The 17,185-nt window shown below is 39.0% G+C and overlaps 1 protein-coding gene across 1 annotated transcript in view; it reads right to left on the bottom strand.

Moving 5' to 3' along the window:
* The window catches only part of LOC148064820 (ubiquitin carboxyl-terminal hydrolase 43-like), a 42,099-nt gene that overhangs the window by 18,895 nt on the left and 6,019 nt on the right, over window positions 1-17,185 (bottom strand). The window contains exons 2-4 of the mRNA XM_087809569.1: window positions 14,956-15,102; window positions 3,149-3,252; window positions 505-597 (exon numbers count right to left, since the gene is read on the bottom strand). Coding sequence (XP_087665695.1) covers window positions 505-597; window positions 3,149-3,252; window positions 14,956-15,102 — 344 coding nt within the window. The remainder of the gene's footprint in view (window positions 1-504; window positions 598-3,148; window positions 3,253-14,955; window positions 15,103-17,185) is intronic.

The raw sequence follows: 17,185 nt of genomic DNA, 5'->3' as shown, positions 1-17,185 counted from the left end.
TGTCTCCATGTGTTTGTGTCTCCATGTGTGTGTGTCTCCATGTGTTTGTGTCTCCATGTGTGTGTGTCTGCATGTGTTTGTGTCTCCATGTGTTTGTGTCTCCATGTGTTTGTGTCTCCATGTGTGTGTGTCTGCATGTGTTTGTGTCTCCATGTGTGTGTGTCTGCATGTGTTTGTGTCTCCATGTGTTTGTGTCTCCATGTGTGTGTGTCTGCATGTGTTTGTGTCTCCATGTGTTTGTGTCTCCATGTGTTTGTGTCTCCATGTGTGTGTGTCTGCATGTGTTTGTGTCTCCATGTGTGTGTGTCTGCATGTGTTTGTGTTTCCATGTGTGTGTGTCTCCATGTGTGTGTGTCTCCATGTGTGTGTGTCTCCATTTGTTTCCATATGTGTGTTTCCATGTGTGTGTCTAAGGAATGTGAACTGATACACATTCATTGATTACAAACATCTAAACGCACAACAGGTTGTCATAACATTATGACCAGCAGCTCCAGATCTCACCTGGTCTGACGAAGAGGAAGAGGCAGTGAGATGCAGAGGAAGGGATCGAAGGTGTTGCTTTGCTTCAGACAGTGAGGACACGTCAGCGAAGATCTGCGCACACACACACACACACACACACACACACGCACACACACACACTGAATCAGAACACCGTGTAACAACCAGGTGAGCCTCATGCGTGACTCTCGTGTGATGAAAGTGGATCGTAGTGAAGCCCCGCGGGCGGAGAGAGGGATTTCCATCTTGTTGCATCACTCTCTGAACCTGTGATGTCACTTCCTCCCGCCTGAAGAACATCTCATTCTACGTCGTCGTATTTTCACGAGAGCGACTAGAAAGACCAGAAGTCTCTCAGGAAAGACCGTTGGGGAGACAAAGGCAAAAACAAAGTATCTCGGGGATTGTTCACGAGTGAGGGGAGGATTGATTTCTCTGTAGAGAGGTGAAGAAAGAGCTGAGCCAAAAGACAAATGTTCAAATGTTACCACTCTATCAGTGGTCACCAATGGTGGAAGGAGACCTCGGGGCAGATGTGGAAATAAACGTGCGCAAGTAAGTTCTTACTTTTGAGGACTTCATTTCCTCTTTTCTGTATTTTTTGTTTCAAAATAAAACTTTTTTTAAAGTGTTTTTATATAATATATATATTAACACATACTACTTAATGTTCTTTTTATTATTTACATTTTTTAAAATTGAATCCAATAATATACTTTTAAATATTAAAAAAAAAAAAAATTCATGACGACATGTGATTACTACACATTTCATTTTATTTTATCTTATTTTGTAGAGTTACACTTATTTTCTTTGGTTTGTTTTCCTCCTTAAATCAGTCTCTTTATATTATATTAAGAAATACAATTATCATTAGGTCCAACCATTCAAGAAAATAAACAAAATTCTAATAAAATCAAACTTAAAAAACATGATATTTATCATTTAAAGCCAAATAAAAGAAGACAATTTTAATTATAAATCCATTTAAAAAGAAACATTTGTATTTTGGTGAAATAAAAACATTTAAATAAGAAGTTAAATAGGTTGAACCCTTATCTTATCTCTTCATGGAGTCACGTGTAAGACGATCCGTGCACTGAAGCTGCACCGTCGTGAAACGAGAGACGAGTTATTGATCCACGAGGAGGTTTGATCGGAGAAACTCGCAGGCCGATCCCATCCGAGCGGCGCTCGTTACGATGATCCCGCTTCGCTCCGTCAACCCGGGAATGTTGGATCGCATCAGACGGCGGAGTGTGAAGAGACGGAACTATTTCAGTCCCGAAAACCATCACGTCCCAAAGAGTCTCTCACGCTGCACTGTGACCGTTAAACCCCCCCCCCCCCCCTCGCTCGAGCACCATGGTCTCAGACTCAGAGGAGACAACGACGACACTACGGGTCCATTTGTCGCACTGAAGTGAGAGGACGTGACACGAGCGGGAAGTTCAGGCTCAGGATTCATTAGAACTGACGTGTGATTTGTAGCATGTTCGCGTTTATTCGTCGCAGTAAATAAACACTCGATGATACATTTGGATAAGATTGTGGTTTAAACATCAGTCTTGTCACAGTTTTATTGATAACAAGTGTGTACTTTTTATACAAGGTTGCGTAGCGTTACATGCTAACTGGTCGGTGGAGGTATGCTAACAGATATCAGCTAACAGATAGCAGCTAACAGCTAGCAGCTAACAGCTAGCAGCTAACAGCTAGCATAGCAGGTTAGCATCTCCGAGACTTACACATCAAAATGTGTGTGTCCATGTGAGTGCATGTGTGTATAGGCGTAAGTGCATGTGTGTAAATACAAGTGTGTGTGTGTGCGAATGCATGTGTTGGTTTGTTAGTGCATGTAAGTCAGTAATTTATATATAAATTGACATTTTTATTTTTCTCACTATGTGAATGTTTGTATAAGCGTTGTGTGAGTATGTGTGCAATTGTGAGAGTGTGTTTGTGTATGACTGCGTGTGTCTATTTGTGTGTCTGAATTTGTGAGTGCACTTGTTTTTCTGTGCGTGTTTTTGTGTTTGTGTGTTTGTGAGTGTGTGTAAGAGTGTGTGTATGTTTGTGCTTCAGTGTGATTGTGTATTTGTGTGTCAGTGCATATGTTTTTCTGTGAGTGAGTTTGAGGGTGTTTGAGTGTGAGTATGTCTGAGTGTGAGTGTGTGTGTGAGCATGTCTTTGTGTGTATTTGTGTGTGTTTGCGAGTTTGTTAGTGTTTGTATGTCTGTGTGTGTGTGTGAGAGTTTGTGCATGTGTCTTTGTGTGTGGCTGTGTATGTGTGAGTGTTTGTGTGTATGTCTGTGTGTGAGTGTGTTTATGTTTGTGTGAGTGCATATGTGTGGGTGTAGGATTGTGTATGTGTGTAAGTGCATGTCATTTTGTGTGGTTTTGTGAGTGTGAGTATGTGTGTGTGTGAGTGTGAGTGTGAGTGTGAGTGTGAGTGTGAGTGTGTGTGTGTGTGTGTGTGAGTGCGTGTGTGGGTGTGTGTGTGTGTGTGTGTGTGTGTGTGAGTGTGTGTGAGTGCGTGTGTGGGTGTGTGTGTGTGTGTGTGTGTGTGTGTGTGTGTGTGTGAGTGTGTGTGAGTGCGTGTGTGTGTGTGTGTGTGTGTGAGTGCGTGTGTGTTGAAACTCACTTGTACTGAGCCTGGAAATGTTCCTGCACGAAGCTGTGTTGAATATATGGCTGGCGGGCCTGAGACAGGTCGGTGTCCTGCACCTCGACAGCTCCGTCGAGAACCTGTAACAAACACATACACACAAAAAGACACACAAACAAACACACACACAAGACCTTCTGTTAATGTCATGAAGTCAACAACAAACAATCTGATGTGACTCAGTGTCAGTCTCAACAACAATAAACATACACAGAAACAATCAACACACAGTGTAGCGTCTCATACATGCTTTCTGTCTCATATTGTGTAACACACTGATCTACACTGACCAACTCTGTTCCTGCGCTGGCAGCTCTGTTGTAATACTGTAGTAACAAGTATATATGTGTAGTATTGTCCAGTACTTGACTCTGGTGTTGTAGAATTTACAGACCACATGACTCTTGACGAAGTCGTAACTGATTTCATTGAAGCACTACTTCAACTACTTCTACATTAACTACCATTACTACTACTACTACTTCGACTTCAACTACTACTACTACTTCAACAACTACTACTTCAACTACTACTATTACTACTACTTCAACTACTTATACTTCAACTACTACTACTACTTTAACTACTACCACTACTTCTACTACTACTACTTATTCGACTACTACTTCAACTACTACTACTAATTCTACTTCAACAACTACTACTACTTCAACTAATACTACTACTTCTACTTTAACTACTACTACTTCTACATCAACTACTACTATTACTTCAACTATTACTACCATTTCAACTACTACTACTACTACTTCTTCTACTACTACGACTACTACTTCTACTGCTACTACTAAATGTACTTCCATTTCGTCAACTTCTTCTTTGTGTTCCTCTTCTTCCCTTTCTTCTTATTTTCCTCACAACTTTTTTTCACTTTCACTTCTACTATCCACATCTTTCTTTTTTTCTTTCTGCCATCATTTCAAATTTTCACCTTATCTTTCCTTTGAATCCTGATCAAATACTTGAAACATCTCAGTTCACAGTTGAAGCGTCAGCTCACACTGCATTTTATTCTGGAAGATGAATTCCTCTTGTTTGTATCTAAACCAAAATATGTCCAAACATCAGCTTTAAAAGCTGCTGGAGTCACTGTATCCTCTCGTCCTCAGTCGTAACTGCTTTCATTTGTTTTCAAACCAAAATATGTCCAAACATCAGCTTTAAAAGCTGCTGGAGTCACTGTATCCTCTCGTCCTCAGTCGTAACTGCTTTCATTTGTTTTCAAACCAAAATATGTCCAAACATCAGCTTTAAAAGCTGCTGGAGTCACTGTATCCTCTCGTCCTCAGTCGTAACTGCTTTCATTTGTTTTCAAACCAAAATATGTCCAAACATCAGCTTTAAAAGCTGCTGGAGTCACTGTATCCTCTCGTCCTCAGTCGTAACTGCTTTCATTTGTTTTCAAACCAAAATACGTCCAAACATCAGCTTTAAAAGCTGCTGGAGTCGACTGTATCCTCTCGTCCTCAGTCGTAACTGCTTTCATTTGTTTTCAAACCAAAATACGTCCAAACATCAGCTTTAAAAGCTGCTGGAGTCACTGTATCCTCTCGTCCTCAGTCGTAACTGCTTTCATTTGTTTTCAAACCAAAATATGTCCAAACATCAGCTTTAAAAGCTGCTGGAGTCACTGTATCCTCTCGTCCTCAGTCGTAACTGCTTTCATTTGTTTTCAAACCAAAATTTGTCCAAACATCAGCTTTAAAAGCTGCTGGAGTCACTGTATCCTCTCGTCCTCAGTCGTAACTGCTTTCATTTGTTTTCAAACCAAAATATGTCCAAACATCAGCTTTAAAAGCTGCTGGAGTCACTGTATCCTCTCGTCCTCAGTCGTAACTGCTTTCATTTGTTATCAAACCAAAATATGTCCAAAAATCAACTTGAAAAACTGCTGGAGTCACTGTATCCTCTTGTCCTCAGTCGTAACTGCTTTCATTTGTTTTGAAACCAAAACATGTCCAAACATCAGCTTTAAAAGCTGCTGGAGTCACTGTATCCTCTCGTCCTCAGTCGTAACTGCTTTCATTTGTTATCAAACCAAAATATGTCCAAACATCAACTTGAAAAACTGCTGGAGTCACTGTATCCTCTTGTCCTCAGTCGTAACTGCTTTCATTTGTTTTGAAACCAAAACATGTCCAAACAGCAGCTTTAAAAGCTGCTGGAGTCCACTGTATCCTCTCGTCCTCAGTAATCGCCCGCATCTCGCAGGATCATTGCATTTTTTTCCTCCAGCTGCGGAGGACGTAATGACTGCTGCCATCTAGTGGCCGGGGGTTTAATTGCAACACCAAAAAAAGATTCTACAGACACTTCATTGAAATATAAACCATTAACAAAACTATGATAAGAACAAAATATAATTTGAAAAAGAAAAAAACTAGTTTTTAAGATACAACTGCTGTAGTTCGATGCTGTGAACTCGCTCTCTTGGCGACGATATGCGTTTATAAATACCACGGTACGTGTGAATGACTTTATTTAAAGATAACAGACTCTCGTCAGAACCGTGAGCGGTCGGAGGCGTCGGTTCAACTCCAGCCAGACGCTACCTTTGAGATCTGTGGCTGGATGTTCAGGTGCCACCTGCCTGACGGCGAGGAGGACCAGGCAAAGCGGGGCTCACGGTTAAAAGCCAGGTTGTGAATAATTGAAGGGGGAGTAACAGTCGGCGAGACGTGAGAGGAGCAACGATCCAGCATCACCTGCCCCCCCCAAGGCACCCCCGCCCCCCGCGGTGAGGCCTCGGACACTGAAGTACACGAAGGAGTCGAGCAGATAAATAATGGACTTTTATCTCGGACGCCGCCTCTCGTCGTGCGAGTGTGTCGCCACTATAAATAGTCCAGATAGTGCTCTGGCTCTGCGGGACCTTCCCCCGGGCGGAGTGGTCTTTGGTTGGACGCGATAAGTGCAGGACACACAAAGAGACTTTTTTTTTTTTTTTTCTGGGTGAAAGGTCGTGGATCCACGCCTCAGACGTCCCGGCGTCAAAAAAGTGGATCCTCTCGGGGAGGAGACGGGAGAGTCGGTTGCCACGGCGACGTCAATCCGAGTTTTCACTTTTCAATCAGAGGCGAGAGCGAAGGTGGATGGAAACGAGCCGAGTCAGCAGTTACACATGTTCTTGTTTTCCTTCTGTGAGACTTTTCTCAAGTGAAATATAACAATAGATCTAAACTCATAAAATAATATAACTAAAATAATCAATATTTACATTTATTATTGGATTAAGTCGTGTGTATGTGCGTTTAAAGTCATCATGAAAAACATAAAGAAACATTTAAGGGATTTTAAACTCGTAATAAATGTTGTATTTTACGACTTTAATCTAACACTAAATGTAATATATATCTTTAATCTAGTAATAAACATGACTTTCACCTGCTAATAAACATGTGTTTACAACTTTAATGTTGTAATAACGTAATATATAAAACAACAACTATAATCTTGTGATAAACATATAAAGACAGTTTAAATCTTCTAATAAACAAAATATACACAACTTTAATCAATAATAAACATAATATAAACAAATTAAATCTTGAAAAATATACTGTAATATCCTAAAAGTGTATTATATATGTGACTTAAAATAAACCTAATATTGACGACTTCAATCTTGAAATAAACAACATTTATACGACTTTAATCCTGGGATTAACATATTACTTACAGTTAAAATCTTGTAAACAATTTATATGGACACTTTAAATCTCATCATCAATCAAATATATACGACTTTAATGATTTATAAACATAATATAAGTAATTTTATTCGTAATATATACGACTTTAATCCTGCGATAAAACATATTATTTACAACTTTGATGTTGTTAACAATATATATGGACACTTTAAATCTCATAATGAATAAAATATATACGACATAATAACATAATATAAACATTTAATTCTCATAATTCACATTATTTTTACAACTTTAATTTTAAAATAAACGTAATATATACGACTTCGAATTTCGATCCACGTTCTCTGTATTTGCACTTTGTCATCCCTTGCACTTTGTTCTTCTGTTTGCACTTTGTTCTTGTTTTTATTTTAAACTCCAAGACAACGAACAGTCGTCGTAGTGAAAATACAGACGTACGAACCTCAGCATGTTTTATCAAATAAAGATTGAAGAGTCGTGTTGAACCGTTTACAAATAAATAAATAAACATTTAGACAGTTAATAAAAAACGTCTTCTTCTGGTTTCTATGGAAATGCCGAGGAATGGCGGAGGAGGAACATGCGGAACAGAAGGAAGAGAAAGAACAGAAGGAACAGAAGGAACTGTGGAAGAATCGACTCCAGAGGCGCAGTTTTGAACACACTGGTGTAAAACGACTCCTCGGAGGATTTATTTGAGCTACAGGAGAGAAATGAATCTTAATGAAGGCAGGTCGTCCTCCTGACTTGATGGGTTTGTTATTAGCCCCCTGAGCTGACACACACACACACACACACACACACACACACACACACACACACACACACACACACACACACACACACACACACACACCTGCCAGTGAGAGTGTGTCTCTGAGCCTCTTTACCAGAGATTGAAGGGTTAATGAGAGTTTAAGAAAAGATAAGATTCATCCTCTTAATCATTTCTCACTCCTTGAAAAGACACTTGGCTTTCATCACATTTTATATTTGATTTTATATACATTTAAAAAAACCATTGTAGCTCATTTAGCTTTATTATAAAACATAAAAGATATACTTCTATATTTCGCCTCTTGATGGCACAGTATATATAAATATAGTATAGTATGTTATTGTCATCCATCCTTCCATTTTCTTTTATTATATTCCCACTAGACAATCCCAGCTAGCAAGGGCGCAAAGCTAGGGACCCCCTGAACAGAAGGGCTGTCAGAATATATAATATATATTTTTCGATATACGACAGCACTGTATCGATTTTTAAAAATGATTTATAATAATAATAGTTTTTTTTCAAATGATTTTTACCATAGTTATGGTTTACACTTTAATAAAGTGTGTTTAAAGTAAACATATTGTTTTTTTTAATATTTATTTTTAATTTACATTAACATGCAGTTCATTTTGTGAAATCCTGCCAGATCCCGGCACTGACTGAGGACGAGAGGATGCAGTCGACTCCAGCAGCTTTAATATACATTAAATAACTTTTGATTCATAACAATACTTCATAACCGGTTGTAACCAGCTGCTAAGAAATACTGTTGATACACTTAAATATTGCAATTATTTTTGCGAGATTCTAGAGATGACTGAGGACCAGAGGATACAGTGGAGTCCATCAGCTTTTAACTTTTTGGACATAGTTTGGTTTAAAAACAAATGAAAGCAGTTACGACTTCGTCAAGAGTCATGTGGTCTGTAAATTCTGCAACACAAGAGTCAAGTACTCGACAATACTACAAATATATACTTGTTACTACAGTAACCTGTATCGTATCACTACATTTTTGCCAATACACAACTGTACCGCCAATGTTACTAAATATTTTATATTAGTTAAAAATAAAAGATTACTGTCTTGCTGGAATTACACTTCCGGCCGCTAGTCATTATGTCATCGAGTCCTCTGTAGCTAAAGAAACATTGAAATCCTGGCGATGACTGAGGACGAGAGGATACAGTGACTCTTTTAAAGCGGATGTTTGGACATATTTCGGTTTCAAAAACAAATGAAAGCCCTTTAGACTTCGTCAAGAGTCATGTGGTCTGTAAATTCTGCAACACCAGAGTCAAGTACTCGACAATACAACAAATATATACTTGTTACTACAGTATCACGGTATATCGTATCGTTGACCCTGTACGTACATACGGATCATTTTGTCAGATTACTTAAAATACTAATGAACAGCTTAAGAAATTTCCCCCCAAATTAAATCCTCCTCTTCTCAACTCTCTTCTGTAGGAGAATAAGAGGTTCTACTTCGAGTCCCTCATGGACGCCTGAGCTTCCTCTCAGAGACAGAATCCAGGAAGAGAAGGTTCCTGATGAAGCACGTTTTGGGTGAATGTTTCAGGAACTCTGTTGAGGGAACGTCGCTCTGGTGCTGAAGCTGCAACAACTAGAAGATATTCTCAAGCAAACTTGTCCGGTTGAATCGTGATCTGGTCTCTCACTGTCGCTCCGCGAGCCCGGACCTCACAACAGGCGCCTCTTTCTCCGAGCCAGTCACAAAGACTCGATTCATGGCAGCGAGAGGGAGCGAGAGGACGCATCACTCGCGCTGTGTGCCACCGTTTCCTGAGTGACCCACAAAACAAAATGTCTGGTCATGTGACATCACAACAGGACGTTCAACCTCCAGCACTGGCAGAAGAAGGGACTCTGTGGCCGGACGTGAGACGACTGGTAACGCGTTCGATCCTCCGGAGCCGACCGACGTGAGGTGAAACAAACAAACCCGGTGACATGACAACGACCGTCAGAACAACATCCCATCATAGACGAGATGGAACTATGAGCTCAACCGTGGTTGAATCACTGGAGTGATGCAGGTTCATTTAGAAATGTTGTCCCTGGTTATTGGATGTTATTGTGCCTCTGGTTAGTTGTTTTGATCCTGGTTGGTTGTTGTCACGCTGGTTAGGTGCTGTTGTGACCCTGGTTAGTTGTTTTTGTGAACCTGGTTAGTTGTTGTTGTGACCTTGGTTAGTTGTCCATATTGTGACCGTTGTTAGCTGTTTTCATTTTGACCCTGGTTGGTTGTATATATTATGGTTCTGGTTAGTTATTTATATTTTGACACTGGTTAGTTTTTGTTGTGAGCCAGGTTAGTTGTTTTGACTGTGGTCATTTAATGTGACCCTGGATAGTTGTTGTGACCCTGGTTAGTTATCTTTAATGTGACCCAGGTTAGTTGTTGTGACCCTCATTAGTTGTCTCTAATGTGACCCAGGTTAGTTGTTTTGGTGACCCTGGTTAGTTGTTTTGAACCTGGTTAGTTGTTTTGACCCTGGTTAGTTCTCTTTAATGTAACCCAGGTTAGTTGTTGTGACACTGGTTAGTTCTCTTTAATGTGACCCTGGTTAGTTGTTTTGGTGACCCTGGTTAGTTGTTGTTGTGACCTTGGTTGGTTGTCCATATTGTGACCCTTGTTAGCTGTTTTTATTTTGACCCTGGTTAGTTGTCTCTATTGTGGTTCTGGTAAGTTATTTATATTTTGACACAGGTTAGTTGTTGTTGTGAGCCAGGTTAGTTGTTTTGATCGTGGTTATTTAATGTGACCCTGGTTAGTTGTTGTGACCCTGGTCAGTTCTCTTTAATGTGACCCAGGTTAGTTGTTGTGACCCTCATTAGTTGTCTCTAATGTGACCCAGGTTAGTTGTTTTAAACCTGGTTAGTTATCTTTAATGTGACCCACGTTAGTTGTTTTTAACCTTATCAGTTTTTGTGACCCTGGTTAGTTGTCTCTATTGTGGTTCTGGTAAGTTATTTATATTTTGACACAGCTTAGTTGTTGTTGTGAGCCAGGTTAGTTGTTTTGATCGTGGTTATTTAATGTGACCCTGGTTAGTTGTTTTGACACTGGTTCGTTCTCTTTAATGTCAACCAGGTTACTTGTTTTGAACCTGGTTAGTTGTTGTGACCCTGATTAGTTCTCTTTAATTTGACCTAGGTTAGTTGTTTGTTGTGACCTAGGTTAGTTGTTGTGACCCTGGTTAGTTGTTGTTTTGACCCAGGTTAGTTGTTGTTGTGACCCAGGTTAGTTGTTGTTGTGACCCTGGTTAATTGTTGTGACACTGGTTAATTGTTGTTGTGACACTGGTTAGTTGTTGTGACCCTGGTTAGTTTCTGTTGTGACCCAGGTTAGTTGTTGTGACCCTGGTTATTAGTTGTGACCCTGGTTAATTGTTGTTGTGACACTGGTTAGTTGTTGTGACCCTGGTTAGTTGTTGTGACCCAGGTTAGTTGTTGTGACCCTGGTTAGTTGTTGTGACCCAGGTTAGTTGTTGTGACCCAGGTTAGTTGTTGTGACACTGGTTAGATGTTGTGACCCAGGTTAGTTGTTGTGACACTGGTTAGTTGTTGTGACACTGGTTAGTTGTTGTGACCCAGGTTAGTTGTTGTGACACTGGTAAATTGTTGTGACACTGGTTAATTGTTGTTGTGACCCTGGTTAGTTGTTGTGACACTGGTTAGTTGTTGTGACCCTGGTTAGTTTCTTTTGTGACCCAGGTTAGTTGTTGTGACCCTGGTTATTTGTTGTGACACTGGTTAATTGTTGTTGTGACCCAGGTTAGTTGTTGTGACCCTGGTTAGTTGTTGTGACACTGGTTAGTTGTTGTGACAATGGTTAGTTGTTGTGACACTGGTTAGTTGTTGTGGCCCTGGTTGAACATAAGAATCAACGGCACACAGGCGTCACCAGTGATGTCCTCATTCCTCAGCATGAAGTTAACATCAAGTGTGGAACTCAATCCTCTCTGTGTTGTAATGCGTCCTTGGTTACTGCTCCCTCAGCCGGGCCCTGCGCTCACCTCAGTGCGGCCCCTCTGCAATCAAAAGACCTTTTGTCTGACTCTGACGCAGCACAGCTACTGTGTGGAGGTATCAGGGTCACGGGAGGACGACCATTTATTCCCCGCTTACTCATCAGGAATACCTGCTCCGAGCTGAACTAATCCCATCCTGGCTAACAAGATAATCACATTTTTAATCCTTTTTAGCGCTAAATCATCGCGAGAGTTGATGTGAAACTATTAAAAGTTAACGTATATGCAAGTGTAGAAAGTATGCTTTTGCTTTAGGCTGACGTCGGCCATCGTGGAAAAGCCATCCGTGTGTAGATTCAGTGCTAAAGTTGAGGAAGAGAAAAGCTAACATTGCTAAAGTAAACAATGATCGGTCAACACTGCAGCAGAGGATTCGTACCCTCGACCTCCCCGCGTGATGTCCTTCATAAAGACGGCAAAGACTTCCAAAGCGAAGCCCCTTTTAAAAGGTGAATCCAGAACTGCGCGAAGGTCGGCGTCCCCCCTCCTCATCGCCGCCCGTGGGCGTTAATGCGTCTCATCCTGGTTCACCTTATCAGCAGCGCCGCAGCCTCGACACCGACGGTGCCAGACACAGTCCAGACCTTCAGTCCTGCTTCACTCACACGGAATTCTGATGCGAGCTTCTATTTTTAAATGCTTTAAAAACCTTTTGTAGGTCATCACGGCGTACCATGGATTTAGAGAAAAGTAACTTAAACAGGATTTTAAACATTAACGGTTATCATTTCTGGATCGTTAGCACTGCTAAAGAGGCTAGCAGCAAAATGCTAACACAGTGTTTACGTAGCTGCAACTAAATGTACTTATTATTTTAAAGTCTTTGGTGTATGTTGTGTTGTTTAAGTGTGTCACTGAGTGCTAACTTGCCTCGACAGACTAGTAACTCTTGGTTAGCTTGTACACAGGAAGCATCTATAAAGCTAGCATAAAGCTAGCCAGCCGATTTAGCCAGACAAACAGGATCAAAGGTCAATTGTTGCAGTGCAAAATGGGATTAGTGGTGTGCGTGTTGTGCGTTTATTCTTTTGACATTATACGTCACTGGATCACGCAGCTAGCTAGAACTGTAGCTTGTAGGGTTGTAAGAAACAATAATACCTTAAATATCGTTAATATTTTTTATTTCTTTATTTATGATTCAACAGTATTGCATCTATACTTTATACTTATTATGGTTCTTTTATGGTTCATATTTAAATCTGTCAAATGAGTATTAAAAAAAAAAATCAATCTTTTATTTACAATTAACGTACTTATTTAAAGCATGTGTTCATTTCTGTGTTGCAATTTTTCTATTATTAAACAGCAACAAAATCATTATTTAAACTAAAAATAATACGAAAAAAAGTGTTTTATTTTTGGCCTTTAAATCGTTTTTTTATTTTTGGACCATAGTTCTTTAATGGTTTACAGTTTAATAAAGTGTCTTTAAAATAAATAAATTCAATGTTTTTACTTGTAATAAACCTCAATGCGATACGGCAATGACTGAGGACGAGAGGATGCCGTCGACTTCAGCAGCTTTTAAAGCTGATGTTTGGACATATTTTGGTTTGAAAACAAATGAAAGCAGTTACGACTGAGGACGAGAGGATACAGCTACTCCAGCATCTTTTAAAGCTGATGTTTGGACATATTTCTTTTTGATAACAAATGAAAGCAGTTACGACTGAGGACGAGAGGATACAGGTTCATAAATTCAGAGTCAAGTACTTGACAATACTACGCATACATTGTTGTTATCGCGATATATCGTCACTAGCTCGTAGATAGTTTGTGTAGATGTTTGTTTGTCTATTGATCTTCTGAAGACGAGTTAATGATCCACGTTTGAACTCACAATACATCAAACATTGTGCGTAGAATTCCGATGACATGTTTTCCCAACTATGTTGGAGCGCGGCTCAGATTACCGCCTCATTAAGAGCCGGTGCGCTAACAAGCGCTAACAAGCGTCTTCATCCCCGCAGAGGTGAAGTTACATAAAGCATGAGCCGAGCATGAATCCGCACCCGCTCTCTGTTTTAATTAATATGTGAGCAGGACGAGGTTGTGCGGCGGTCATACAAATATCAGGAGCTCGCCGTTGAATTATCCAGCGCCAGCCTCGGGAGGTTCCACTTCCTGATCTCTCAGAGAACAACTTTGATGAAAACGCTCAAAGACGTGACGGTGAACGAGGCAGTTTGGCGGGAAAAACGCTCTGGCTCGTGGGCTCACGGCCTCGCAGATTTGAACTTGCCACTGGGGGCCACATTTTATTCTGGCACTGTTGTGGGGGACCGTCGAACCGTCCGGCTAAATCAGCTAGTTAGCTTTATGCTAGCTTTATGGGTGCTTCCTGTGTACAAGCTAACCAAGAGTTACTGGTCTGTCGAGGCAGTATATTTTTTATTATTGTTAGCGCTCAGAGACACACCTAAACAACACGACATACACCAAAGACTTTAAAGTAATAAGTACATTTAGTTGCAGTTAGTAGTCGATTAGTTAGTCAGTTAGTTGATGCTAGCCTCTTTAGCAGTGCTAACGGTTGAGAAATAATAACCGTTAATATAAACAATGCTGAAGAAAAATAGCCTTTAAATGAAAAATTTCAAATTCAATTTAACGTTTTATTTTATTTTAATCCGATATTTTACTGCATTTTTTAAGCTTTTTATATTATTTTTATTTAAACTTAAACCAAAATAACTTAAAACAAATGTGATTTATTTCAAAATATATTTTCCAATACTCTCAAAAAAGACTTATTAAATAAGGAAAATAAACTTAGAAATTAACTAAAAAAAACAATCAATAAAAATTGTAACAATGTTGAATTTGAAGCTGAAGAATAACATAAGAATAATGATAACAAACATCTCTCCAGGTGCGACATAAAAATGTAAAACTATACAATATATAATATAAGGTATATACATTTAAAAATACATATCCACATATATTTAAATATATCTATAAAGTATATAAACTCCAACATATGTATAAAAATGATGTTTTCAGACCATATATATATATATTTATATATATATATATATAATATATGTACAATTTGTAATAAGGTTACACACGATAATGGAGAAAATTAATTTTTGGTAAAAAAAAAAAAAGTAGTTAAAAGTTGAAAGATAACACAAAAAAAACAACATTTTTTTGTAATATGACTTTTAAATACGTGTAATAATATGTGTTTTTCATGTGTAGAGATGTTTTTTAAAAGCACACATCATGTCGTACCGTCACCGGAGGTCCCAGCATGTTGTTGTTGTTGTGTGTGGCCAGGCTGACGTCTTCATGGACTCGGTCCAGAAGCCACAGGAGAAACTCCAGAGCGTCGTGTTGGGAATTACCGCGGAACTGAGATCCGTACTTGGAGACGACGGCCTGCGGAGAGAGACGACGATGAATCAGGAAAACGTTCTGCCACCGCATGACTCAAATAATTGAGATGATTACACGACACACACATCACCAGCACACACACACCCCACATCTGCAGAGGTTCAGTTATATCGACCCGTCAGAGAGATGAAGAGCACGGAGGGTTTTCAGCGACATCAGAATATTGAAGGGTCAAATTAAACAGTTTAAATGTTGAAAGTTAAAAATATATATATAATATTTGAATAATTCAATTTGTATATTGAAAGTTTTTTTCATTGATCAAATATTTTCAAAAATGCAATTAGTTTATACATAGTGTTTGATATTCTGATTACAAAAATCTCAAGAATATTTTTCTAAATTCAAAATTTCTCAATTCGTAGCCTTTTAAATTCAGTATAAAAATGTTGAATACTTTCGGCCAATCGAGCGACACGCAGACGGTCACATGACCAGGTAGAATGAATTCATCATGATATACATTTTTATTTATTTAATTTATATAATTGAAAAGTCTAAAAAAAAAAAAAAAAGTGTTGGAATTTAGTACATTTATTAAAAAAAATATTGGACTTCAAAAACAATAATTAATTTTGAAAATAGTGATTTTTTAAATTAAATAATAATAAATAAAAAAAACCTTGCTATATACAAGTTATTAAATTAAATTATTAAAAATCTGAACGTAAAAACGTAACAACAACAATAAGAAAAAAAGAGTCAAAAATCAGACTCTGACAATACATATTTTGTCAGTTGCAGCTTCAAAGCCTCTCCTTGTTTACATTCCAACAGGAGTTTGGAGGAAGATGGCGAGCACCTGGAGTAGACCCGATGAAGCAGGAGGACGTGGGCGAGGGCAGCTTCACGAGCCAGCCAGGCCACCTCAAGCAATAAACACTCCGTCTGTTCCCACAGCCTCAATTATCCGAGCAGACAATTGGCACCTTCGCCAGGTAATTACTGTTATTACTCAGGCTAATGTTTAGCTGCACAACAGCTTCAAGGTTATCACAAGATCTGCCACCGAAACTGTTTATGAAGCAGCCTGGAAATGAGATCTGCTGCCGCTCTAACCTCAGAGTTCTCGCTGAGATTCATGTGGAGCTGGAACATGCAAGTCAGAAAAACACTGAACCTTATCCTGGGAGAATGGATGAGTCAGCAGAAAAATAACTCTATATGTACATTTTGGCCTTTAAATGTAAAATAAAAATGTACAATTATCATCTCATTTTGATGTCAAATATTCCCGATATTATATGTCAGAGCTTTTTGAGAAGCAGCTAAAACTCTTTTTTGTAAGGACTTAAATATTGCGATATTCTGTTCACGATAGCACTGTATTTAATAAAGTATGTATACAATAAAATAGTTCAATTATTTTTCTTTACTATTAAAATGTGAATACTAGCAGCTTTAATTCCTTTTTTATGTTTCAATTAAACGGTCCGGCCGCTAGATGGCAGCAGTCATTACGTTCTCTGCAGCTTTAGGAAAAAACTGAGGACGAGAGGATACAGTGTATCAATATTGTATCAATACTCAACACCCCTTTATCGATTTTATACTAACAATTTAAATGCAAATATTCATGTTGATTGTTACTTTTTTTTGCAATAAAAACTTTTTGCCGCTAGATGGCAAAAAATCCCGGCGGTGACTGAGGACAAGAGGATACAGTCGACTCCAGCAGCTTTTAAAGCTGATGTTTGGACATATTTTGGTTTGAAAAGAAATTAAATCAGTTACGACTTTGTCAAGAGTCATGTGGTCTGTAAATACTACAACACCAGAGTCAAGTACTCGACAATACTACAAATATATACTTGATACTAAACTATCACGGTATATTGTATATTATTGACCCTATATCCTGATACGTATCGTATCCACAGATACAATTTATAATAAGTGGTAGAAAGAAACTATAGTTTCAGTCTCGCTCCTGTTGTCCTGCCCTGATGGAAACTGATAAAGTGTGTTGAGAAACTGTTTGAGTTTCTGGCTGCAGGCCTCTCTGAGTAAACACGCCGTCCTGCCAGCAGGGATTCAAGAAAAATCCTCCAGATGTCAAGTTCTG

This window comes from Callionymus lyra, chromosome 15 (assembly GCF_982586985.1).
Source record: "Callionymus lyra chromosome 15, fCalLyr1.hap1.1, whole genome shotgun sequence".
In the NCBI taxonomy this organism is placed as follows: domain Eukaryota; kingdom Metazoa; phylum Chordata; class Actinopteri; order Syngnathiformes; family Callionymidae; genus Callionymus; species Callionymus lyra.
The sequence above is the reverse complement of the archived record's forward strand: the minus strand, read 5'-3'. Positions and strand labels throughout refer to the sequence as shown.